At 42.5% G+C, this 27,424-nt stretch overlaps 1 protein-coding gene across 1 annotated transcript in view; it reads right to left on the reverse strand.

The window, feature by feature from the left end:
- Positions 1-27,424, reverse strand: part of ERBB4 (erb-b2 receptor tyrosine kinase 4) — a 622,759-nt gene that overhangs the window by 241,196 nt on the left and 354,139 nt on the right. The window contains exons 9-12 of the mRNA XM_063115870.1: positions 23,148-23,274; positions 13,816-13,889; positions 11,199-11,289; positions 4,849-5,048 (exon numbers count right to left, since the gene is read on the reverse strand). Coding sequence (XP_062971940.1) covers positions 4,849-5,048; positions 11,199-11,289; positions 13,816-13,889; positions 23,148-23,274 — 492 coding nt within the window. The remainder of the gene's footprint in view (positions 1-4,848; positions 5,049-11,198; positions 11,290-13,815; positions 13,890-23,147; positions 23,275-27,424) is intronic.

Below are 27,424 nucleotides of genomic sequence, written 5' to 3' on the forward strand. Positions count from 1 at the left end.
ACTGGGGAATGAAAGAAGCAGTGGACTAAAAGGGGAGGTCTGGAAGAAGTAGGAGATTCTGCCTCCATTTCTTCCTTCAACAATATTAAAGTGGTACTAAACAACTACTAGAACTAGAGCAACAGTTTCATCCAAAACTCCCTACTCCATTCGCAAACTATTCTCCAGGGGAGGACTGAAATTCCTTGACATTTCTAGAGGAGCTCAAAAAATAATATATGTTCAAAAACAAATTTTAAAAAACCTGTTTTAGAAATTTCAGCTGAGGTCCTGTAGCAAGGAAAGGAAAGGAACCTCTCGTGCAAGCACTGAGTCATTGCGGACTCTTAGAGGGACGCCTGCTTTCACTGACATTTTCTTGGCAGACTTTGTAGCGGGGTGGTTTGCCATTGCCTTCCCCAGTTGCAGTTACCTTTCCCCCAGCTAGTTGGGTACTCATTTTACCGACCTCGGAAGGATGGAAGGCTGAGTCGACCTGAGCTAGCTGCCTGAGAACCAGCTTCCGCTGGGATTGAACTCAGGCTGTTGGGAGAGTTTTGGCTGCAGTAACTGCTGCTTACCACTCTGCGCCACACAAGGCTCATGTAGCAAACCAGGGGGGAAATCCCTGTCCAAGACCCCAGAATGACACCACCAATGAGAGGAGATGGAAGTATACTAGATGGGCCATCTGACCTGACTCAGTACCAGGAAGCTTAAAATGCTTGCATCTCCAGCCCATTCCTCTTTACATCCAGGTCCTTCAAGGCAATCAAGTATCTCCGGGGTCATGGCTTAGTGGCAGACCACATACAGAAGGTTCCACGTTCAATCCCTGCCTTCTCCTGGTAGGGCTTCCTCTGTCCCTAAGTAGCTACATTTCCTTCTCTTAATCTTTTCTCATTTCTTAAACTGGTCCCATCAGATTTTGGGACCACAGAAGTTACAGAACAGAACGCAAGCTTTACCATTTGTATATTGGCCTGGAGGACAACCCCCACTCCCAAGTGAATCTGTGACTACTAGACTCAAATTAATTATAAAATATATTGGCTTTATTCAAACTTTTCATGTACAAAGCCTGCTTTAATTAAAGTCTAGGTATACACTTACGGCTATGATGCTAGTCCTGAATAATGTTTAATATCAGAACTGAAGTGTTTGTGCTTCAATTAGGGCTTAAAAGTTTTAAAGTTTTGGAGACAAATGTGATTCAATTAGCAGTAGATAATTGTGTTAGAGGAATGGCTATGCCAAGTCCTTCTTTTATATTTTCATACCCTGCTGCTTTTGTCAGGCTCTGCAAGCTGCAGATGCTTCTTTGAAATCACTGACAATAAGGTAAAAATGAATCTTCATCAAGCCACATTTTTTCCTTTGATGTTCTTAATACAGGCTTCTAGGAAATGTAGTTTGAAAGACCCTCCTAACATAGCATTTGCGGCTCTTCCACTTAGATAAGAAACAAGTGCAACTCCATATTCAGGGTGCTTCCAGACCCTGACTCTTTGATGGACTTTTATGGGGGTCTGAACGCTGTCAACTTTCACTCAAAATCCTCTATTGTTTTCCCACCACTTGTTCCATCTTTTCTCTTACTGCAGACAATCCTTTAAGAAGGAAAAAATGGAATAGCTGCACAAGGCCTTCTACTTGGTAGGACTAAGAGCTCTCCATCTGGAAATACTCTTACTAAAATGCTCAATGAATGTGCTGTGAAAAGATGTCCTTCAGAAGCCCACACTGAACTACCATAGATGAAGGGCCTTAGTGTACCAAAAACTTCTCAAGGACCTTCATAGAATCATAGAAGAGTTGGAAGGGGCCTAATTCTCTACTAACTGCACTGGTTGCCAATGTACTTCCAGGCCCAATTTAAATGGCTGGTATTACCTTATAGCCCTAAATGACTTGGAACCATTTTATTTGAAGGACAGCAGGCACCTTTTGAACTTGAATCATAGAATCATAGAATAGCAGAGTTGGAAGGGGCCTACAAGGCCATCGAGTCCAACTCCCTTCTCAATGCAGGAATCAACCTTCAAGCATACCCGACAGATAGTTGTCCAGCTGCCTCTTGAAGGCCTCTAGTGTGGGAGAGCCCACGACCTCCCTAGGTAACTCTGGGAGGATTGAGAACCTTGGGGGTGGAATTCTAAGGCTGTAATCCTATACACACGTACCTGGGAGAAAGTCTTATTAAACTCAACAGGGTTTACTTTGAAATCAATCTGTATTGGACTGCATTGTAAATGTCTCAATGCTCCCCTTTCCCTGGTCCAAAATTGTACAGCCCATCAGCACAAGGAATGGAAATATAGGCACTGAAGGTAAGCCACTGAAGGTGAGAAAGCAGAGTCATCCAGAAAAGGCCTCACCTTGTTGTGCTACTGGGCCCTATATCAGTTATATAAAAAGCACTGCAAAAGTATTCTCTTCATGATGATTTCTCTCCGATTGCATTTCTATCCTGCCTTTCTTCCCTTGTGGAACTCATGGTGGCTGCAGGCGGTCATAGAACAGTAGACTTGGAAGGGGCCTCTAAGGCCATCGAGTCCAACCCCCTGCTCAGCGCAGGAATCCACCTTGAAGCATGATTTTGTTCTGACTTTATACTGTTAGTTTTACCCTACCCAGTGCCTGTTTACCCTACCCTGTGCCTGTTTGCTTTCTCTTCCCCTCCTTATTGTTTTATTATGGTTTTATTAGAATGTAAGCCTATGCGGCAGGGTCTCGCTATTTAATGTTTTACTCTGTACAGCACCATGTACATTGATGGTGCTATATAAATAAATAAATAAATAAATAAATAATAATAATAATAAGTGTTTGTTTATCTCCGGCAGGATCTACACTAATGCTTTATAATAGTATTGAAGCGCACTGACAACTGTTGGGGCCCAGGACACATTCCATATGCCATTTTCAGACTGCTTTCAAAGTGTTATATCCTACTTAGTGTAGACCTGACACGTCTGGTGAAAATAATAATAATAATAATAATAATAATAATAATAATAATAATAATGATGATGATGATGATGAAACTCTCAACTAACCCAGACCATTGAAAAATCTGTGGTTTTAGACAATGCAGAAGGGGGTTGTGAGTTCAAAACAGTCAGAAAAGTGACAGCTGTGGCAGCTAGACCCCCTGCTCAGTACCCAGCATGCGTAGGCGGTTGCCAGGGCCCACATCTTCCAGCAGGGCCCCACTAGGGCGGACATCTACCATGCTGATTCCATCCGAGCATCACCGCCACGGCCTGCCACCACTTGGGCAGAGTGGATGCTGCCCCCAGAGGCACTGCAGTGCCAATCATTTCTTCCCTACAGGTGGGCTTATCTGGTACAGTGCTGTTAACACCATGTACATTGATGGTGCTATATAAATAAATAAATAAATAATAATAATAATAATAATAATAATAATAATAATAATAATAATGTTACTGTTGGCACTGCATTGACAGAGATATAACCGATATCAACAGTGCTGGCATCGTGCTGGGTAAATCCATCTGGGAAAAGGGCTGAATGGTGGCTGGGCTGTTGCTGTATCTGGTACCCACACTCACACTCTGTAGGGCCTAAGTTATGGTGGTGGCAACACTAACCGGCCATGGATGATTCCAGGGTAGGAGCAGTAGTTCCAGGACGGCCCATCAACAGCGGTGCACTAAGGGCCCACACAAGTCTGGTGCCAAGCCTAGCTACGATTCATGCCAACCAAGTCAATCTGTGGCATTAGGAGATTAGCCAATGGCATCTTATGTGGCAGAAAGGCACAAAAGATATATCAAAGAGAGGTTATGAGAGTGAGGAAAACAGAGGACAAAGAGGGACATTGGGAAAGGTTTAGTGATGGTGAAAACCACAGGCCATTAATATTATCAGCATGGGATGTTGATAAAGCCGGGCCATCGTGAGAGTAATTTGAAAAGGGACTGCTTTTCTCTCAAGTTAAATCTCACCAGTAAGTTCTGCTCATGCTAAAATTAACTAGACTATCATGTTTGATATTAATTTGTATATGGCTGATCAGGCAGTGCCTCCCCAACATCACAGCCATATTGTCAACCTGTGAAAGGTGGGGAAGCCCTTTCTACACATTCTCTGTGTGTGTGTGTGTGTGTGTGTGTGTGTATGTATGTGTGAAAAGTTGTTTATGCTTTCAGTGGCATTTCCCAGGAAAGGGAAGGGGCACTTACATTTTTATTAGTCAGTAGACTTTAACAGCATCCTCCCCAGCGCCATCCCAGCTTTTGAAAACAGCTTTTGCTGCTGTGGGAAAGTGATGCCCATTCTCAACCCACAATGCACCTGGACAGATGTCACATTACAAGGCAGCATTTCTCCTCTGATGCATTGTGGGGGTTGAGAACAGTGACAAAACCTGTGTTAAAGGGGGGGGGCTGTTAAAGAAGAAATAAGCTTTTGCTACTGACTCATTGAATCACTGAACGGTACATTTTTAAATCCCCCCACCTCCAGAAAGTGCTCTTGAAAGCATTAAGAATTTCTCAAGCCCTCCAGGGTTTTTCTCCTCCCTTTTTACCTACCCTTCACCCCCACAAAAGTGTTGAAAGTGTTCATTAAGGATCATTCAGTATAGACCTAAATTTATACACTAATACTTAATATTCATGTGATTGTTCTACATTATTTCCTGTTTCACAATGTAGTAGATATCAGTTTCCTAATTTAAAAAAGAACAGAATTATTTCTATTAAAATTCCTTTGGTGCCATTAGAAAAACAGTGTGTGTGTGTGTTGTTTATTTCAGTACAAGTAGACAAATGTCCCTATTCCACCAAATTCAATACCACCATTCTCTCTTCCAGTGCACACTTCCAGTATAATACTCACTGCAGTTGTCAACCTTCTTATTTCTGTGAATCACAGTCTTTTGGTTGGGAGTGCTGAAGAGACTGGTCCAGTTGATGGTGTGATAGTAGCACAAGTTACTATTATCTGTTATGTAGATGTTGCCAGCACTGATATGCTTCAGGGACTGGAATTGTAGAGATCTTATTCCCTGCTGCTTGAGAATAAGCAAAGAAAGACCACTGGAAGAAGAAACAAGAACAGAATAGTAAATAGGCACATAGTTATACACAGGCATACATATTGTGGAAGCATCCTTTGTTGCTTAGTGACAACTGTTACGTAGGGCCTGAAACTGAACGGATGGAGAATTAATCTAATTCAGGCTTCTGCTCTCTACTCTTTAACCCACCCAGATTATTATGTGCTGCACGCAGAGAGAGGCTGCTGACATAACGCACAAAGCCACAGGTGCTCCAAGGGAAGGAGCAGTTTAGTAAAAAGCAACAATCCAGATGTCGGGGACAAGCCATGCATATACTTCACCTAAGTAATCGCTCGGGAGAGAAATCATAATTATTAAGCACGACCAACTTATCCAAAGTGGTAAAATATACAATGAGACCAATTCATGCAGGCATTCACAAGCAGCTTTTTCAATCCACACAATCGTCCCTGGATTGGAATGTGTGGAAACATGATATTTTGGAGAAATTTACGGTGTGGAGCAATAGGACAGAGAATAATCTTTTCAGCCATCATGGTGAGATCCAAGAAGAGCTGCGTCAAAAGCGAAATTACTACAGATTGTACATGGAATATAATTTTCCGTATGACCTGGGTGGAGAAAGGTTACAATGGATTGACTGCGAACTAGGCATACAGTTATGAATGCTTCATTGCAGAGGACTTGAACCAGTTCTACTGCTATACAGGGCTTCACTTTGGCTCCCTTATCATTTCTTGGCCTTGACTGAAATGGCCCTCCCCATTATGTTGCCCAAATCTAATAATTTCCATAGCTGTAGCCCATCTTATCAACCAGTTCTTCGGCCCATATAAATGCTAATGATACTCAGCCATAGCTGTCTTTTCCATTATTTTTCTAGGAGGCTGTGGTGGTTCTGAATCATTGCCTTGGGGGTCACTGATAGTCTGGATGTGGGCGAAGGACCTCAAAGCTAATCCAAAATTACATGTTTCTCTCTATGCTGGTTGGGGTTGCCCCCACTTCCCATGATCAGGTTCACAACTTGGGACTGCTCCAGGAGACACTATTGCTCATGGAAGTCCAAGTAGCAGGCTTGGCCTGGAGTGTTTTGGCCCACCTTCAACTTGTTAACCAGTTGCACCCATTAATGGAAGAGCTACTTGGCTACTGTGATACCGGCCTCAGTCACATCTAGATTAGACCTGCAATGCATTATGTAAGGCTGCCTATGAAAAGTGTTACCCTTCATCATCAGTTATGCTGGATAGAGCTGATGGGAACTGCAGTCCAAAAGCATCTGGAGGGCCACACATTCCCCACCCCTGCCTTATATGAACCTCTGCAAACATTGACATCCTCCCCAAACATTGAAATCCTCCAAGCTCCTTTTGAGGGATTCTGGGTGGATACATATATAGAGCCTTTTATTAGTAGCATCCAAGCTTTGGAATTCACTCCCCCACTAGTCGTTGACTGCTCTGGGTTTTTTTAATCTTACTACTGCAGGGGTTTAAAAAGCTCCTTCTGCTGTTTATATAGACTTTTGTTGTTGTTTATTCAGTCGCTTCCAACTGTTCATGAATTCATGGACCAGCCCACCCCAGAGCTTTCTGTAGGCTGTCGCCACCCCTAGCTCCCCCAAGGTCAAGTCTGTCACCTCCAAAATATCATCCATCCATCTTGCCCTTGGTCGGCCCCTCTTCCTTTTGCCTTCCACTTTCCCTAGCATCAGCCTCTTCTCCAGGGTATCCTGTCTTCTCATTATGTGGCCAAAGTACTTCAGTTTTGCCTTTAATACCATTCCCTCAAGTGAGCAGTCTGGCTTTATTTCCTGGAGTATGGACTGGTTTGGTCTTCTTGCAGTCGAAGGCACTCTCAGAATTTTCCTCCAACACCATAGTTCAAAAGCATCTATCTTCCTTCGCTCAGCTTTCCTTATGGTCCAGCTCTCGCAGCCATAGGTTACTACGGGGAATATCATTGCTTTAACTATGCGGACCTTTGTTGTCAGTGTGGTGTCTCTGCTCTTAACTATTTTATCAAGATTTGTCATTGCTCTCAGTTGGTTGTTTTTACTGATTGCTTTTATTGGGGAGTTTGATTTGGACTTTATTATGTGCATTCTGAGCAGAGGTGGAAAAGTCGGTGACTGCCCATATGGGAAGAACTGTGACAATATTACTCAGAGTTTATGCCACATTCTGCACTGAATGTTACTACTATAAAATTTGGTAAGGTCTGAACTTCAGTTTGATTGTTAGGGCTTCACGGCACCCACAATCTGCTAAATCTATTAAACTCCTGGACTACAATGTCTGATTGCACGTTTGTTGGACCATTCTGAGGTCAGGGTGACATTGCAAGGGGAAAACAATCTTGACTACAGAATTACGCAACAGGCGTCTGTCTGGGGGGAAATGTGTCAGAGCTCTCAAATAACGACATACAAATCTGGATCAAGCCATCAGCTCCAGATCTTCTGCCAATGCCCAGTGAGTGAGGTCACCTTTTCTGACTGGCCTACTCGGCATGCACAACCCACCTCTCAAACCTTTGGTGAACCATAGGTGGGTGCAAAGATGTAAAATCCAATGTATATAGACCCAATTTGCCTGGTCAATTTCCAAACTGTAGGTTGGGTAGCAATTGTGTTATTGAGGCCTACACATACACTGGTGTGTGTGTGTGTGTGTGTGTGTGTGTGTGTGTGTGTGTGTGTATAGAGACACACACACACATGTGTATGTCCTCTTCATATGTTATAACCATGCATAGACACTTGGGCAGTCTCAGCGGTGGTACAGGTGTGTCTAGTGGGTAGGGTCAGACAGAGTCATCCTATTCCCTCACCAGGCTTACGAGGAAGATCAGGAAGAAGTTTGTACAATCTGAGCCACAATTTTTGTTGGAAACGGGGTGGTGTAGGGTGGTTGCACCATTATCCAGAGCTGCTGTCAGCTAAATTATTATTGTTTTCAGTAAAAAAAGAAAAAGAAAGAAAGAAAAAGAATTGTGAAACACCCAAAGTACTACTGAAATGAACTATTATCATGAGTGGAAAGGATGAAGTCTTGCTTGATGTATGAGGGCTTTATCCCACTGGAGCTACATTCATATCATTTACATTAAAATGGAAATAAAATTATTAATTCCAAGGAGATTTCCTACTCCTTTGCTTATGATTATCCTTTTTTGTTTCTTGGAAGGCAATCATTTTCTTAATATCAAGCAAAATTCTTAGCTGTGTGAAGTGTAGATAACTTTGTATAGTATTCCAGAGTAGAAAGTTAGTGAAGTTAAAACCTAGTTTATGAGAAACCAGCACTCTGTAGATTTATTTGATATCTTTTTAAAAAGACGATAATTATTTTCCAGCTGTTCTAGATGAAAGCCAATACCACAAAAGGAAGCACAGGATTGTAATTCAAATCTCAAGGCTTCCTGGCTATTTATAATCTGTTTGGGGCATTGTTTACAACACCAGTCGAATCTCTTGACTGATTAACTACTTTTTGTTCCATGGGCCATGATATACATTACACCGATCTATTGCTTCACACGCCTTCTGTTTTGGTGTTTCCTCTCTCTACAGCAACTCGTCCTCTTCATATCAGAACGTGTTTTTTTAAAAAATGGAACATGTAAGCTATTACAAGTTTCATATTTTATAATATCAGTAAAAAAAAATCAGCGTTCTACCTGGCATTTTTATATTATTTTACTTTCTAAGACACAAACATCAATCAAAACCAGAGCAGCAAATGACGACGACTAAAGACAAAATAGCTGCAACGTTGAAAGCTCTTAGCTCATTATGAAATTGGAGTACTAAACAATAAATTACAGAGTTAGTACGTATTGCGACTGTCTGATTGACAATATTCAAAGCAATGGGTTGTATCCAATGGTGTCTTCCTGCTGGCTCAAATCCTTTTTTGCTAGCAGAAGGCCGTTTTTCATCCTCACATAAGAGAGTTGGCAAGGAAAGCACGCTCAAATCCAAAGTGGTAATTCTGTTAGGGTAAGATGTTGCAGCATATCATGCACAAACTACTGTTTTTCTTCGATTCTAAGACACACTTTCCCCCCCATATAAACATCTCTAAAAACGGGGTGCGTCTTAGAATCGCAGGTGCGTTTATTATTTCTTGGAATCAAAGCTTTTTTTCTGTTGGTGGTACTGAAAAGAGTGTGCGTCTTACAATCGATGGTGTCTTACAATCGAAGAAATACGGTATTATGCAAATCCTCCTCCAGTCTAATTGTAGTGCATACTCGGACCCTGCATTGTCCTCGGTTACCCTTGCAAACCATTTGTTCTAAGCTGAGAGTTTTCAGGATGGTCGTCCAGAGCACTGTAGACTTCAAGACTGTCCGATCTGGGGAGGGCCTGACAGAGTTGCCATGAAATACAAGGCTGTGTGTCTCTATTGCAGAATTTCTTCCACTAGTGTTTATGGAACAGTTTACAGAACAACACAACCACTTCCTATCCTACTCAGATTATATTGGATGAAACCCAGCATTATGGGCTTGAGTGAACTGAAATGTGTTTCTTCAGCGAAAAAGCCAAATTGATTAAAATTGAACATCATTATTATCACACAACCCAAAATATTACTGATCAGGAATATGAATATTTTGTTGTTATTAATGAATGGGCCAGTGTGGAATCAATTCTAAACAGATTTTTGAACTCAACCTTGTTGGTTCTGAAGAAGCAGATTCAACCCTTGCATGAACCATGTGCAACGTTTCCACAGAGAGTAAGTAGCCTTGTAATGATTTTTTGGGAGATCAGAAAAATGTGGAGTCCCCCTGCTGCTCCTAAGAGTTTATTGAGAAAATGTGGAATGTTGCCCTATATCAGAATAAGGAAAATAGAAGGCTGTGGTTTGAAAACAACAACAGTATAATAAGAGTGATAACACTCAAACCACACTAAATAACACTCAGTAACCACTAAGAGCATTACTGTCGGCTTGAGGAAACGAGAATGATATGGTGATAAACCCTGGTGGGTTTCTTTCTATTGTAGCCGTGGCTCCTTCTGTAAACTTAGTGGCGTTATACTGAAGAAGAGCCCTCGAAACAGCAAAATAGTACTGGACTACTGTTTATATAAAAGACGCTTCATGTGAATAGTTCACCTATGTATATTGGATGTTGATATTGCAGATTTTGTTAAATATTGTTGCAGTGCCTGTATTTTGTACATTTGTAAAAATTTCTGAAATAGTCATCTATGAAAGCTATTTTGATATCCTTGTGGTTTGAGTGTTACTGCCCTATATCAGAATAACATCGTTATAACAAAACTTTGTTCACAGAGATGGTCCCGCTTCGATGAATTAGGCCTTGTAGCACCGTAAAGTATTGTTTCCATGCATACAAATAGCCGTGGAAATTCCCAAGCTTGCCCAGAATCATTCAAGCCTTTGAAGGTTCATTAATAGGGTAGGTTCTCTTGGGAAAGACTGGAGTTGGGGAGACCAGCAATGAGCCCATTTGAGCTGGGCCTGAACTTCAGTGCAGTAATGGGTTCAGCTCCTAATGGCCTTGTTGGGGGCCGATCCTTGAGTCCTCACTGCAAGCGCCTCCCTCCATTTCTCCAAACTTCAGCCGTAGCCACAGCATTTATTTATTTTTATTTAAGAAATGTCTGTGCCACAAGGTGGCTACAAAAATAAAAACCATTAAAATATCAAATTGATATTCAAGTAATAACTAGCACAGTTTAAGCTGCTAGTGGGGGAAGTTAGTGGCTACAGTGCAGGTAGATACTGGGTCAAGAAAAGATTTATATTTGCATTTGTATGTGTCTTGCTGTCTCCAGATAATCCAAGTGGGGACGTCAGAGGAATCCATTTGGAGGTGGAGCTTGAAGACCTTCCCTTGCGTCAGGCCAGTTCACAGATTTCAGTTTGCAGAAATTGCATACATTTGCACAAATTGCTGCTGCAATGTATGCAAAACTCTATTTGCGCAAATTACAGTTTGATACACTCACAAAACGACAGCCCACAAACATACAAAACATTTCCAGAGTTTAGGGAAAAGCTTGCAGCTTGGCCTGGAAATGAAAGCGGAGTTGGGCATACTGCAGAACTCTGCCGAGACAAAAACAGAATCTGATTTCCCAGTGACAGACATTCCTAAGAGAAAAAAAATCATATCCCACCTGTATAATGCTCTTCCACCTATGGTAACCAGGTTAGAAAACACACTGAAGTCTGTCATGTTTTCAGGCCATGATTGTATATTCAGGAACCCTAAACAGGAGGAAACCAAAGGTGTTAGAGAACATCCTCACTGCAGTCACAGCTTAGAAAACATATTTGTAATCGGACTGTGCAAAAGCAATCCCTAAGAACAGGAGGCATATACTGGCTGGCCAGTCTGCAAACCTGCAGCAAAATAAACATTGGTGCTGCACTGTACGGTGTTTCTTCACAGAGGCCAACTTGATGGGAGAAGAGGCTATTTGGGGGCAGGGCGGGGGAAGAGTATCAAGGAGCCCTGGGTACTCTAAGGAGCAATGATGTGCATCAAATCCAACCCAAGCTCATGCCCAGTCAGGCCCCTTCAGACCATTTGTGGTGTTTCCTGAGGCAAAGTATGACCAGAAAAGAAGTTGGACTCTGCATGATGTTTCATTGACAATTCCACTTTGGAAAGGCAGACAGCATGTCTGCCTAAAAACCGCATCCTTTGTTTCGTTTCTCTATACGCTGGTGCGGAGGGAGTGAATATGATTGAGTGACTAAGAGGTCCGCCATCTAATCATAGGGCACCTTCTAACTGTCAGGCTCTCCAGTCACTGTGCTTTGGGGAAGGGCAAGGATGGGATTATGAGATGGCCGTTTCTCCAATGCTACCAGGTTTTACTGTGAAAAATGCCTTAAACTTGTTTTTAATCATCTTAACTGCCTAGTCCCTGCACCTATGCTTCTGAAACTTTGCAAGTTCCGTGCCCAGAGAACCTCTATGCTGTGTGCCATTTTCATAAAATTTCCCTACCAAAAAACATGAGGTAAGTGAAGGAAGGAAACATTAACCACTCCCAACCCAAATCTTTGGAGATATATATATATATATATATATATATATATATATATATATATCATTTTCTAAACTTTCAAACAATAGAAACAATACAGTATAAAACACTACCCCATAATACATAATACATAGTAATACATACTAAACAAATTAATAAACATATTTTAACTTAATTCCATTTAATATAATCATTAATTAACATTAACGTGCTCCCCCCAAAAAAGGGTTCAAGTTCTACTTTCTTGCCAATCGAGCACTGGAGTGACAGGGCAGCCTGGCAATGTGTCACTAGGATCAGTTAAACAAATACATGCAAATACAGTTGAGAAGGGTCTAGAAGGTACTCACTGCTCCCTTAGCAACTGTCTGAAGCTTAACAGAGATGCTTACCCAGAAAATCATGACATCATCATTCACAAGACCACCTTTCGTACAATGTGCCCACCTCTGTTGTCAGCCTAGGCTTTTGCCACATATATGATAAGCATATGACTACTACTCCTACAACTTCTACTACTACATTTTTGCAAAGTTAAAACAAATCGCGTGAGGTACTGGTTCCTCTCTATTCTGGGGGGATTCCACACGTTGTACTGAGGCCGCTTCCATGCGGCCCCAGTGCGACCCCAAAGCGATCGTGTAACTTGCCTGGAGAAGACACGAGGAAGAGGCATCCTTGCTGCCGCCGCCGCTGCCGCCGCCACCCGACCTGGCCGGGTCAGAGAGCTCGGCGGAAGAAGGCGGGGTGGAGAGTGCTCTCCACCCCACCTTCTTCCGCTGAGCTCTCCATCCCGGCCGGCGAGGAAGTAGGTGGGTGGCGGTGGCGGCAGTGGCAAGGACGCCTCTTCTTCGTGTCTTCTCCAGGCAAGTTACACGATCGCTTTGGGGTCGCACTGGGGCCGCATGGAAGCAGCCTCAGTACGACGTATAGAATCCCCCCTGCCCTGGTTAGGCCTCATCTAGATTATTGCATCCAGTTCTGGGCTCCACACTTCAAGACAGATGCAGACAAGCTGGAGCGTGTTCAGAGGAGGGCAACCACGATGATCAGGGGTCTGGAAACAAAGCCCTATGAAGACAGACTGAAACAACTGGGCATGTTTAGCCTGGAGAAGAGAAGATTGAGGGGAGACATGATAGCACTCCTCAAATACTTAAAAGGTTGTCACACAGAGGAGGGCCAGGATCTCTTCTCAATCCTCCCAGAGTGCAATAACGGGCTCAAGTTACAGGAAGTCAGATTCCGGCTGGACATCAGGAAAAACTTCCTGACAATTAGAGCAGTACGACAATGGAACCAGTGACCTATGGAGGTTGTGGGCTCTCCCACACTAGAGGCCTTCAAGAGGCAGCTAGACAACCATCTGTCAAGTATGCTGTAGGGTGGATTCCTGCATTAAGCAGGGGGTTGGACTCGATGGCCTTGTAGGCCCCTTCCAACTCTACTATTCTATGATTCTATGAAAACCACTTCACATGATCCTCTCTGTAACCATTATGGAAAATCTTTAAGGCATTGTCCCTATAAGGAAGAAGGGGCCAAGGCAAGGCACCTGAGGCTGAGAGACTAGAAACTTGCCTAAGCCACCTACTGAATTCATGGCTGAGACAAAATATCTTGCTCATGCTCTTTGCCAAAATACTACCGCATATACATGCATTTAAAAAAAGGAAGGAAAGGAAAACACAAAATAAGTTAAGAGTTCAATTTCTGGAGTATAACAATTGTAGGTTACCTGTTATCTCTCTCACTGTTTGGAAGACATTTAAATTCTGTGGGTCAATTGCTTCAATGGTGTGATAAGGATCCCTGAAAGATAATAATGGCACATTATCATGATCTGAATATGAAATCAGGCAGAAGGATTTACACCAGGTCTTGTGCACAGAAATCCAGGTTGACTTTCCCTAGTCAGGAAGAGGTTCCTCAGGTGGGTGCAACTGAAGCTCAAAGCTAAAGTAACTTCCAAACTCCTCTGGCTGGTTACAGAAAGGGAAAAGTGCTATTAGGTGAAATTATCTGCGGCAATCTGTTTTGCAGTATTTTATTGTATATTTATTTATTTATTGCCTATTTGTATACTTGTATATGTTTGGATTTTGTTGTTGTTGTTTGGTTCCTGTACACTACCCTGAGGGTTCTATTAATAATTTGTGATAAATAAATGAATGCTTCCCCTGCTGACCCCTCATACATGGCTTTAGTTCGTCCAGGCTCATTTCAGATTGGTTTGGGATAAACCCCAACCCAGAAACTATCTCATCTTATTTTAGGCCAATTCAAATCAATATGGATCCCACTGCACCCTCATTGGGGTTCAATACCTATCAGACAGAGGTGTTCCGGGTCAGTTGAAAGGCAGATCAGGGAATAGGGATTTAGCTTGTGCTGGATGGGGTTACACTCCCCCTGAAGACACAAGTCCGCAACTTGGGTGTACTCCTGGATTCAGTCCTGAGCCTGGAGGCCCAGGTTTTGGCGGTGGCCAGAAGTGCATTTGCACAGTTAAAGCTAGTGCACCAGTTGTGCCCGTTCCTAGAGATGGACCTGGCCCCGGTGACACATCCCTTAGTTACATCCCAATTGGATTACAGTAACGCGCTCTACATGGGGCTGCCTTTGAAGAATGTTCGGAAACTCCAGCTGGTTCGAAGAGCTGCAGCCAGATTGTTGACCGAGGCTGGTTACAGGGAGCAGACAACTCCCCTGTTAAAACAGCTCCACTGGCCTCCAGTCTGTTTCTGGGCACAATTCAAAGTGCTGGTTATGACCTATAAAGCCCTATATGGCACAGGTCCAGGTTATCTGAAACACCCTATTCTCCTTTATGAACCTGCCCATGCTTTGAGATCTGCTGAGGAAGCCCTTCTTTCAGTCCCACCATCTTCACAGGCGCGCTTGGTGGGAACATGGGAGAGGGCCTTCTCGGTGGCTGCTCCAGTGCTTTGGAACTCTCTTCCCTGGGGAAGCTAGGCTGGCTCCCTCCTTGATGGGCTTTCGGAAGCAGGCAAAAACGTCTTTGTTCCGGCAGGCCTTTGGCGAATAATCTGGGCCTCCATCTATGTTAAGGACCTGTAAAATGGTCATGTATTTTAAATGTTTAATGTTTTAATATTGTAATATATTTATTTTTTGAATTTTTGTATATTTTCTTTTCCTAGGTGTATATGTTTTTAAATTTTGTAAGGCCGCCTTGAGGCCCAGTATTGGGCAAAAGGCAGGATACAAATAACTATAATAGTAATAGTAATAATAATATCATGAGATTCCAAGACCCTCCCCCATTCACAAGACTCCAGGTCCCAACCCACTTGCTTACTTGGCTTCTGGCTCTGGTGGCAGCAACAGGAAGTTTTCCCCCTATCCCATTCCAGCTGCAGGTATATCTGAAATGTAGGTTTCCAAAGGTCCACTGAATATGTCAGCAGCCCTTTGGAAAACTACAGTTCCCATGTTTACTTGAGTGTGATCTACGGGGCAGGGGCAGGCTGCCATGTCTTCTTTCTCCCCTTCCCACCACCAGAGCTGTAGCAGCTGTGTAAGTGGATGAGAGGAAAGCGGACAGGGGACTTATTTATTTATTACATTTATTTATTTATTTATTTATTCATTACATTTCTATACTGCCCAATAGCCGGAGCTATTGTGTAATACTTGAACATTTGTGTAATACTTGAACATTTGTGTAATACTTGAACATTTGTGCAAGAGGAAAAAGGGAAAGATGGGGGGTTGGAAGGCAATGGGAAGAAACTGAATTATTCTCCAACTCAGATAAAATTTATTATGGGGTTATAATGTTCGTCTCATATCTCAGTGACATTTCTACATGAGATGCAGTGCAATCTGGGCATGAGGCAGGCATGCTGTTCTTGCCAGGACTGGTATTGCTGATACTTCTGCCAATGTTTCTACTTATTAGAGCTAGCAAACACAAGACACCGACCTTATTCAGAAAGCCAGAAGTTCGTTTCATGATTATTCCATTTCTTTTACGTTTTGAATCTCTCCGTATCATACCAGAGGGGCAGAGCACATGTGTAAAATATTTGTGCTTAGATAAAATTCAGCTAATTCAAGAAAACACCTTTTTGCAATCCATTGAAAACAGCCTGTCATTCAGAATATAACATTTAAATGAATGCATTTAATGATGTATTTGATTCAGATTTAAATACATGTCAAAATCAATCAATGCACACCAGCACACACGCACACAGTGTTTTGATTCAATCAGTGCAAAAAGAAAACCTGATGCAATCACACAATCACAACAAAATTCTCTCTCTCTCTCTCTCTCTCTCTCTCTCTCTCTCTCTCTCTCTCTCTCTCTCTCTGTTATGATTTGAACAATGCACACCTGTACTACTGAGCACTGATAGCTTGTAAGGGAAAAAAAATGTAAACTGAACATTGTTGCAGACTGTATCTGATCAAAATGGAGATGTTACCAAGGTTTGTAATTCTTTGGCTCAGAATACAAATATTGGTGAATTGCAATGCTTGTCTTTAAGTATGGAGCAAACATTAGAACCCCCTGAGTTGTTACCTGGCTTAGTTTTATATTGATTCTCCTACAAGTCTCCAACCAGCCTCCCCACCCCCAAGCCTGAGTGTCCAACCCCACTCCAACCCACCCACCATACTGCTCCTCAGCTGACAGGGGGAGGAGGTCTCTGTCTCACCTTCACATAGGGCTTGGCACTGATATAAAACCCGGGAGGCCTGGGAAATGTAGTTTTCTCAGTGGTGCTTGCTGGCTCACTACTGTAAGAGCACCAAATGCTCTTTGCTGGAAAGGGTGTGTGTGAGAATGACTTCCTGTCCTCCCTCCCACTGCAAGTTGTGCAGGTGGGTGGTTGATGAAGGGGTGGAGATTTGAGGTGGAGGTGAGGGACAGTGATGGAGGCTCAGAGGTGGATGGGAAAGGGAGAGAGAGGGAAGAAGGCTTGTGAGTAGGGTTTGGAGGTTGCAACAACTCCAATTGACTTGGAATACAGTACATTGTGTGATTTCCCATTTTAAGAAGTAACAGCTTGCCTTATTTTCCAAGCCAATATGAGAAACATCAATGCAATAAAATATGACAATCAAAAATGGAAGAATAGTAGACCACTAATGCATCAATGCCAAACTGGAAAGAAGATCAGGTAATCTGGAACCCCAACATTGCTTGGAGAGAATTTAAATGTGCATCCTTACTTCCTACCTCACAACGCAAGAGCTACTACAGTATGCAACTGTCATCCTTATTGATTAGTGAATGATTTATTTTGTGAGTAGAATCAGGATTTGGATTTATTTGGTGCAACCAATGTGAACGGCCGAAACCTCCTATATCGATCAGATCAAGAATCCTAAAATACCTTCAACATACATTGCGGTGGTGGGGAGACATTCAAAAGTATCCTGGAAAAAACTGTCTAGATATTTAAAAACAAAACTATCACCTAACTCTCTGCCTTCACAAAACACAGTATTAAAATATGGATAGGGTATTTTTTTTCACCCTAGGGCTCTTAGAGGCAGACAGAAATTTCCCTGTGCAATTCTTTGGTCATAAAACAAATATTAACACATGCAAAAGAAGGTGAGGAGCACATTGTAGGCACATCCTTGTGTGCCCTTCAGATGTCAAGAACAAACGTGGGAGACAAATTAAGCAAGATGTCTTGGAGATAAGTCTTAAAGACTCAATAATGTAGCAGACCTGGCATTTCCAGGTTTTCTCAGTGAGGTTAGCAAGAGGGAAATCGAATATTCACAGAAAGCCCAAAGGATTGACCAAATATTATACAATTAATTATTGTGGTTTAGGCGTACCCCATCATGGCCTACAATCTGGTTCATGCAACCCATTTCATCTAAGACTATAGTTTTTAATTGCACGTTTTGCTCCATGTGATGCTCTTGAGAAAAGGCTGCCATTTGAAAGGGAAAAAATGCTTCAAAGTAAGGCATCATAAGTCCAAAGTGTGCATCTATTCACGCAGGAGGAGCTCAAGTCATAGCTCACCAATCCACATATCGTGATTTCCAACCAGCCATAGTTAAGGCTGTTGCTCTGTCTCAGAAGGATGCTGTACCATTGAAATCTGTGTGGGGTTCCGAGCAGATGGAAAATGAAGGTAGATAAGTAGACTTAAGCTAAGGGTGTAGGGCAAAGGTGGTTAACATGTAGCCCTCCAGAGGTTTCTACGATTTCCATAAATTCAACCCAGCATAGTCAATGATGAAAGATGATGGGAGTTGTATGACAAGTCATCTGGAGGGCCACAGATTGCCTACTCCTAGTTTAGGTCTTCTCATATTCTACTCATCTGAATTTCTCCGTGGATTTGGAGTTCCACATTACTTGTTCTTATTTCTGAAGTCAAACTGATGTACAATAAACCCCACATTGTTCAGTGTCCTTTTTTTTTAAAAAAAAAAATCAGAATATTATACAAAGCAACATGCATAAGTAGTGTGCTGCCATTTTCAGGTGTGTGTGTGTTTTTCCATGTCTTTTTACTCTTCTGTGATACATCTCAAAAAAGCGACCTTGATGTGATTGTATGTATGGCTGAATCAAGAATCCCTTGTTTTAATGGTGTTTTACCATTGTGCAGGAGCTCCTGTGTATATCAATAAAATACCACACAAAAAGAATCTTGATACACATGAAGATTGCTCTTTTATCAATATGCAGGTGTGTGTGCATTGGTAGCATTAACAAGGGGAAATAAAATATGACCATGAACTGAAGAAACTGAATGTTAGGATTCCATCTATGCAAGCTCCACTTCGAGAACTAATTTTATAAATTCTCATACTTAAACTGAAATCAAGAAGGAGAGGAACACAGGGCAGAGTGGATGGACAGAACCCAACAGAGGAACCTGTAGTTCTCCCAATGTTGTTGGATTGCAACTACCATGAGCCCCAAATAGCAGGGCCAATGGCCAGGGATCAACAAAAAAGGTAGGGTAGGGTAAATTCTTGCCTGAAACCATGAATTAGCCTGTATGTTTTGGAAGCACAAACCATGGTTTGGGTTCTAAATTAGGGTGAGCACTATGCATTAGTGTGGTGTCTTTACTGACAGCCAGTGATTGACACACACCTAAGAGGTGTCCTAATACATCATCAGTGAACTTTATATCCTTTAAGGTAACTGAGAGAGCATCAGCTATTGGGCAGTATAGATATGTAATAAAATAAATACATAAATAATTGCAGGAAAACTGCAAAACTGGACTTATTCCTGCATAGCATCTCCGGGGAATATGGCCATCTCAGTAATCTTGAAGGGTTGAACTGGGACCCCAGGAGATGTGGAGGGGGCTGAGGACCCCACCTGATATGAACTCCCTTGTCCATGTACATAGATACTTTTAATGTTAATAACAGGCATTTGCACATCTCCTTTGGACTAGTTGCATGCTCTGCAATCTTAAGGTAAATTCAGTGCCCAACAAATGAATCAGCAGGTTATGGGTCAGACTCTTTTTATTAAACAGCATAAGACAAGAAAAGCCTCTCTGTGCCAAAGGCCTTGGTGAGCCACTACAATCAGAGAAGACAAAACTGACCTAGGTGGACAAATCATTTGGCCAGGTCTAAGACAGTCCTATGTTCCTACACGGTCTTCCATTGAATGAGTTTGAATATATTATAAGGTTTTAAAATATTTTGGTATTTTAAGATCTGAAGCGATTCCCCAATATAAACATGCAACCTACTACCCAATTATTTAAATACTAAAAATAGAATTCATCCTGAATGTTTTTATTCAAATACCCTATATTCATATTGTGATTATATATTGTATCCATATTGACAATTTTTTTTGTAATGCTCAGTTTAATTATTCTGTGTGATGAGTGAACTTCCCTTATAACTTCAAGACAGCAAATATACTTTGTAACACTTACTGTTTTTAAAGGCCAAACAAATTTAATTAATTTTACATTTCCCCTCATTGAAGTAGCTAAGAAGTATGTCTTCAAAATATTATTTTAATGTGATGCTGGCAGTACATTAGGAATAATGGTACTTAGGACTTTTCTTTCAGGAGGCTGAGCAATTTTCATATCTTGGGCATGATAGTAACACTTACATCAGAAGGAGTACCTTTATTTTGTGGATTGGCTCTGCTATACGTTCCACTTACCTGTCTCCCAATTTAATTCAGTGAATTCCTGACATTAATTTCAGAGTCGGCATATGTTCCAGTTAGCATATTTTTCTTGTTACAGGTTACTGATGTGCCCCAGTGCACATGCACATTGATTAAAAACAGCACAAAAAGGAAACTTGCCATGATCACACCAGGATTCTTTTTTGCACAGTTACTTAATCAATGCACACAGGTGCACCAGTACACTAATGTACGTTGGTTAAGTGTAAGAAGAAGAAAACGACATGAACTGAAAACTGGAGCAAAACGCCCATGCTCAAATACTGTCCAAAAACAGCACAGAGGAAGAGCAGATTTTTAATGCGGTGTGCTGCTCTGGAAACATTGGGCAGAATTCAATGGTGTGCTCATGTCCCCATCAATTCTCTTACACTCCACCAGTTTCATTGCACACGTGGGCCCCACCGCTTGTGCAACGTCAATTGAACGCTCGTTTCCAGGTGGAGGCATATTGGCAGAGCTCAAATGAGGGATAAGAGCTCTACCAAAGAATCATAGAATAGCAGAGTTGGAAGGGGCCTACAAGGCCATCGAGTCCAACCCCCTACTCAATGCAGGAATCCACCCTAAAGCATCCCTGACAGATGGTTGTCCAGCTGCCTCTTGAATGACTCTAGTGTGGGAGAGCCCACAACCTCCCTAGGTAACTGATTCCATTGTCGTACTGCTCTAACAGTCAGGAAGTTTTTCTTGATGTCCAGTTGGAATCTGGTTTCCTTTTACTTGAGCCTGTTATTCCGTGTCCTGCACTCTGGGAGGATCGAGAAGAGATCCTGGCCCTCCTCTGTGTGGCAACCTTTCAAGTATTTGAAGAGTGCTATCATGCCTCCCCTCAATCTTCTCTTCTCCAGGCTAAACATGCCCAGTTCTTTCAGTCTCTCTTCATAGAGCTTTGTTTCCAGACCCCTGATCATCCTGGTTGCCCTCCTCTGAACATGCTCCAGCTTGTCTGCGTCCTTCTTGAATTGTGGAGCCCAGAACTGGACGCAATACTCTAGATGAGGCCTAACCAGGGCCGAATAGAGAGGAACCAGTACCTCACGTGATTTGGAAGCTATACTTCTATTAATGCAGCCCAAAATAGCATTTGCCTTTCTTGCAGCCATATTGCACTGTTGGCTCATATTCAGCTTGTGATCTACAACAATTCCAAGATCCTCCTCGTTTGTAGTATTGCTGAGCCAAGTATCCCCCATCTTGTAACTGTGCCTTTGGTTTCTATTTCCTAAATGTAGAACTTGGCATTTATCCCTATTAAATTTCATTCTGTTGTTTTCAGCCCAGCACTCCAGCCTATCAAGATCTGCCTCCTTCCTGCCTCCTTCCAGAAACGAGCATTTCTGTTCATCTAAGTAGCAGCTAAATTTCTGGTGGGTCCAGCTTGCACAACAGAATCAGTGGCACCAACCGCTTGCAGAATGGAATTGGTATGGGTACAAGTGCTCCATTTGACCCTGCCCTCAGAACTTGGTAATTTGGAATTGCAACATATAGAAAGAAATTTGGATGGAGAAAATTTCATAAGCATCCTTAACTGACAGGCATAGGCATGCACAAAGGGTGTGTGGGGTATGCCCAGGCACACCCTAATGTCTCAAGCACTAAGCACTCAATTGAGTAGGGATCCAGAGGGGGATCCAAATGCAGCAGAAACAGTCCTCCAGCTTCCCTCTGGCTGCTCCACTGCCCCTCCCCCAACAGCACACTGGTACTCCCGGCAGCAGGAGCGAAAAGGAATTGCTCTGCCCGGAGCCCTTCTGCTGGGAGCCATGCTTCAAAGAGGCCTAATATTGCCTTGTAAGCTCCTCTTCCAGCAACTATCGCCAGAAAGACCCACCAATGCTGTGCTTTGAGGAGCAACTCCTCACCTCCCCCCTCCCACGGTCCTCCCGTGATCAGGCAAGCCAAACACAGCGTAGGGCATCAGTGTCTGCAGTGTTTAATAAATAAATGAAAAATAATGTCCTTTATGATTGAATATTCAACCAATGTTTTCCTTTTAAAAAACTGACCTGGCTGCACACCCTAATGAGGTATGCTGTGCACGCCTATGTTGATAGGTCAGGGCGAAGGGGCAGAAAAATGAAACCGACAGAGCTGCCATTCACCCACCAACTTTTAAATGAATGTCTTCAAAGGTCAATGCTTAGGGAAGGCAAGAATTTCACTCAGTTAATGAGCAATGGAAGTCCCTGGCCTAAGCAGAATATTGCACTATGAAAGTGGTATGAAAGTGGTATATAAAAGGCAGGAGCCACAGCAAGCAGGATATAGCAGTATGAAAGCGGTATATGGTATGTGTCAATGGGCCCCAACAGTTGTCAGTGCACTTCAATACTGCTATAAAGTAGCAGTGTGTCTCCTGCCTTTCATATACTGCTTTCATACCACTTTCATAGTGGGATATCCTGCTTGGTGTAGATTAGGCCCCTGTCTCCCCCTTCCACAAGTCCCTATGTGTATCTGACTGCCTTCCCTGAGACTGGCCAATAGATGTCTTTCAAAATGGATTCAGAAAGTCCCAGTAGTCTTGATCAAGTGTCTCAAACTCCATAGCTGGAATGTCAAAAGCCATGATGATGATGATGATGATGCACAGAACCTGGATTTCAATCTCACAGTTTGGGCATGTAAGGGCCCCTTTTGATGCTACTCTTGTGATGTAGGAACCCACCTGCCCCTTCCATGCTATAATAACATTAGACAATTTGGTCTGAACTGGGATGAGCGCATTCCATCGTTTCTTCCCATGCTACAAACAGATCCCTTTTCGGGACAAGCAGTGCTGGCCTGATGCTTCATCCCAATATGAAATGACAGAAAAGTTGCACAGTCTGAGTGGGTCTTTTACTTAGATGCTGCATATGATGATTCTTTGCACTCACCCATGGATCCCAGTGACGAGGAAGATCAGGTTCCCATTGATCTTGGTGCAGTTGACAAATTTGTCAATGTTACTGGAGTCTACGGTCTGAGCATACATCAAACTTCCTGTACCTATGCCATCACATGCTGTAAAAATAAATAACTTTTTAAAACATCTGCGTTCATATATTTGGATTCTTTTATGACATTGAGTGTATGACAATTCAGAATGGTTTGTAATTAAACAGGAAAAACAGGTTATCTAATCCAGTTTTCATGGAATCAGACAGAGGCCATACATAGCTAGACAGGGTGAAACCCCTTTGCATCCACATGACGCACAGAGGATCCCGGGATCAGGGAGGGATGATCCCTCTCTTGCCCCGGGATCTCGCCCTCCCCTTTAGCCCCAGTTTTTCTGCGGTCTTGGGCTGAGCAAGGAGCCGAGAGCTGCACCCATCGGGGGCAGGGTGGGGGGAGAGGGGAAAATAATTTATTTTTTAAAAAAATTACTCACCTTTTGCGCATGAGCGTTCGTGCGCTGCTGGCCCTTTAACAAAAAAAATGGCAGGCGCGACGCCTCTCCATCTGAGGTCATTGCGTGTAAACAGAGGAGGGATCTCGCAATAAACACATCGCCAGATTTTCCCTCCTCCGTCACGCATTAATAGGTAGGTCTAGCGAAGTCCTAAGACCAAGGAGACCAGGCTGTGCAATAAGGGTCAGTCATAGAATGTTGTCAGTCAGTTCAGCTACCATTCAAGTGGAATGAAAGTTTCAAACCTCTCTTAAAGATCTATGTGTAAAGTGTTGTTAGTGGACACGATGAAGCAGAGCTGGGAAGACATAAGAAAGTTGGCTGAGAAACCCCTCATAAACGTCCTAAGAGCAGGGAGACAGTGAATGCTGGTGTGTATGTGTGAGAGAAAATAACAAGGAAGGAACGGGGTTATGGGAAGGCAAGGAGAAAGCTGTGCCTAAATTTTACAAGCCGATGCGAAGTCATCAGCTAAAGTGTTGTTCTCAGGCCTCTAAAGCCATCTATTTCACTGAAGTATGACACAAATCTTGCTGTTAAATCTTCAAATGAAATTATAGGACTCCCCTATGAGTCCTAAATATTAAACTCTTGAACCGTTTTAAGTACCTAAAAGCAGAAGGCCAAAGTATGCAAGGAAATACTTATAAGGGAGCCAATAAAGCAGTTATAAAAAAATTAAATGAATGCCTGTGTTCTGAACACATGATTGTGTGTTTTGAAAAAGTGGTATTTATAGCAGCAGTGCTAGGAGTTGAATCCAGTGTTCAAATACAGCAATAATAACACAAAAAGGTTGGACACCCCTAGAATAGACCATAATGGGGTAGATACACCAATGATCTCAATCAATGTAAGACAGTTTCATATGTAGCTTTCCCTTTAACATGGCCTTTTCCCCAGGAAATATTAATTCGTGCAAGCCCCTACATGCAGTCTCAAATGGTACAGGCCAAACATAGGCTTACCTACTCAGTGAGAACAAGGTCAAACAGGTATGGCTATAAAATTTTTTTAAAGGTCCTCAAGCACCATATTAGACACGATCTGTACCAGTAAGCATTATGGTGCATTTGAGTGCATGCTGATACTAGAAGTTCTTTTTATCTATCTGAAGCCCCTGAAAACAGCATGTACATTTTACCTCTTCAATGTAGTGTGGTTTTTCCTCTGTGGCATATTATTCCACCACTGAAGGAATAAAACTAGACTCAAATAGCCATATCCTTTTCATGACAGCTCACTGTTTAACACTGTGTAGATGTCTGACTATCGAGACATAGGGCTACATTTTCCCACCCTGAACCAGGGCCTCATGCGTAATTTTTTTTTACCAGATATTTCAAATTCCACCTCAAATGAAGGAACTCTTTCCTGAACTCCTTTTCCCAGTCTTCATCACCCTCTGCTTGTACTTCTCTTCTGGGAGTGTATAAACCAGAAAGAGGAGGCACAGCAAAGGCAGGAAACAAAGTAGGCGTTGAAAAGGATCCACTGTCAGTCTATTAAACCAGCACAATTTCAACAGTGGATTTACTTGGGATTCAACAAGTCAATCTTTCATTAGTGGTATCTTATTTATTTATTAAATTTATATACCGCCCCATAGCCGAAGCTCTCTGGGCAGTTTACAAAAGTTACAAAAAAGTGGACATTAAAAAATATACAAAATTTAAAACCATCAAAAAATATAAAAACAACCGTATACAGTATCCATTTTAAACAACAACAGTTCTGGGGTCCATTAAAAAAACAAAAACTTAGCATATGTTATTAAATGCTGTTAAATGCCTGGGAGAAGAGAAAGGCCTTAACCTGGCGCCGAAAAGATAACTATGTTGGTGCCAGGCGAGCCTCATCGGGGAGATCATTCCATAATTGGGGGGGGGGGGGGCACCACTAAAAAGGCCCTCTCCCTGGGCATCATATTTGGGATTCCCAAATGCTTTATGTTTGAGGGCCAAACTAGATACCCCACAAAACAACAACAACAGCTTTTCAAAGTTGCTTTTCTCCCAGTGGTAGTCTTGGTCTAGAATCAACCCACTTCTACACACCAGCATTTTTTATAGCTAAAAAAAGAGGCAGTTTCTGGTAGAAAAGTGCAGCAGAGGTATGGTTCAAATCCTCCTTCTGCCTGTCCCTGCTACATTCTAAATTCCCACCCCCAGCCACTTGCTAAGGAGTTGGCAAACTCAAGGTTGTTTCACTTGCCATCTTGTCTAGTTGTGTGTCGACACCCCCGTTCTATAGAGAGAAGAGCTTTCTGATTGCAGGTGTGGAGTTGTATCCTCTAGGACAGTGGTTCTCAACCTGGGGCACTCCAGATGTGTTGGACTGCATCTCCCAGAATGCCCCAGCCAGCAGAGCTGGCTGGGGCATTCTGGGAGTTGTAGTCCAACACATCTGGAGCGCCCCAGGTTGAGAAAGGCTGCTCTAGGACATTGTCTTCAACAGGCGGGTAAGGACACACGAACCTCAGGCGGAGCTTCTCAGTGGGGACATCCTCCCTTTGGAAAACTCTCCCCTGCCCCCCTATGCAGTTCGGAATGCAGAAAATGGGGCACCTCCTGAAAATGCACTTATTCACCCAGACTTTTTCTGGCTTGTAATTAATTGCAATTAAGCATATACTGCTCCATCTTCTTTGAACTGTTATTGTAGTTGGAATTAGTTTTTAATAGCGTATTTTAGATGTGATTTTTTTAATATTTATATGTTATTATTATTATTATTATTATTATTTATTTATTTATTTATTTATTTATATAGCACCATCTATGTACATGGTGCTGTACAGAGTAAAACAGTAAATAGCAAGACCCTGCCGCATAGGCTTACATTCTATTAAAATCATAGTAAAGCGATAAGGAGGGGAAGAGAATGCAAACAGGCACTGGGTAGGGTAAACAGGCACAGGGTAGGGTAAAACTAACAGTATAAAGTCCAAACAGCATCAAGTTTTAAAAGATTTAGGAAAAAGAAAAGTTTTTAGCTGAGCTTTAAAAGCTGTGATTGAACTTGTGGATCTCAGATGTTCTGGAAGAGCGTTCCAGGCGTAAGGGGCAGCAGAAGAAAATGGACGAAGCCGGGCAAGGGAAGTAGAGACCCTTGGGCAGGCGAGAAACATGGCGTCAGAGGAGCGGAGAGCACGAGTAGGGCAATAGTGTGAGATGAGAGAGGAGAGATAGGAAGGAGCTAGACAGTGAAAAGCTTTGAAGGTCAACAGGGGAAGTTTATATTGGATTCTGAAGTGAATTGGAAGCCAGTGAAGAGATTTCAGAAGTGGAGTAACATGGTCAGAGCGGCGAGCCAAGAAGATGATCTTAGTGGCCGCGTGGTGGACAGAAACCAATGGACTGATGTGAGAAGAAGGAAGGCCAGAGAGAAGAAGGTTGCAGTAGTCCAACCGAGAAATAACCAGTGCATGAACAAGCATCTTGGCAGAAGAGACAGACAAAAATGATCGAAGCCTGGCAATATTATACAGGAAAAAACGACAGGATTTAGCTACTGCCTCAATATGAGGAATAAAGGAGAGCGAGGAGTCGAATATAAAGCCAAGGCTACGAGCTTCCTTGACCGGAGTAAGCGTAACATCATTGACAGTAAGAGAGAATGAGAGATGAGGAGAAGGTTTAGGAGGAAAAACGCTTAGATACTTTATTATATTAAGCAGTATGTAAATAGTACTAATAAATAAAAGTTAAATAAAATAAAAGCCAGCTTTCCCTTGGTGCCCCCTAGAAGTTGGACTTC

This window comes from Elgaria multicarinata, chromosome 2 (genome assembly GCF_023053635.1).
Source record: "Elgaria multicarinata webbii isolate HBS135686 ecotype San Diego chromosome 2, rElgMul1.1.pri, whole genome shotgun sequence".
Lineage (NCBI taxonomy): Eukaryota > Metazoa > Chordata > Lepidosauria > Squamata > Anguidae > Elgaria > Elgaria multicarinata.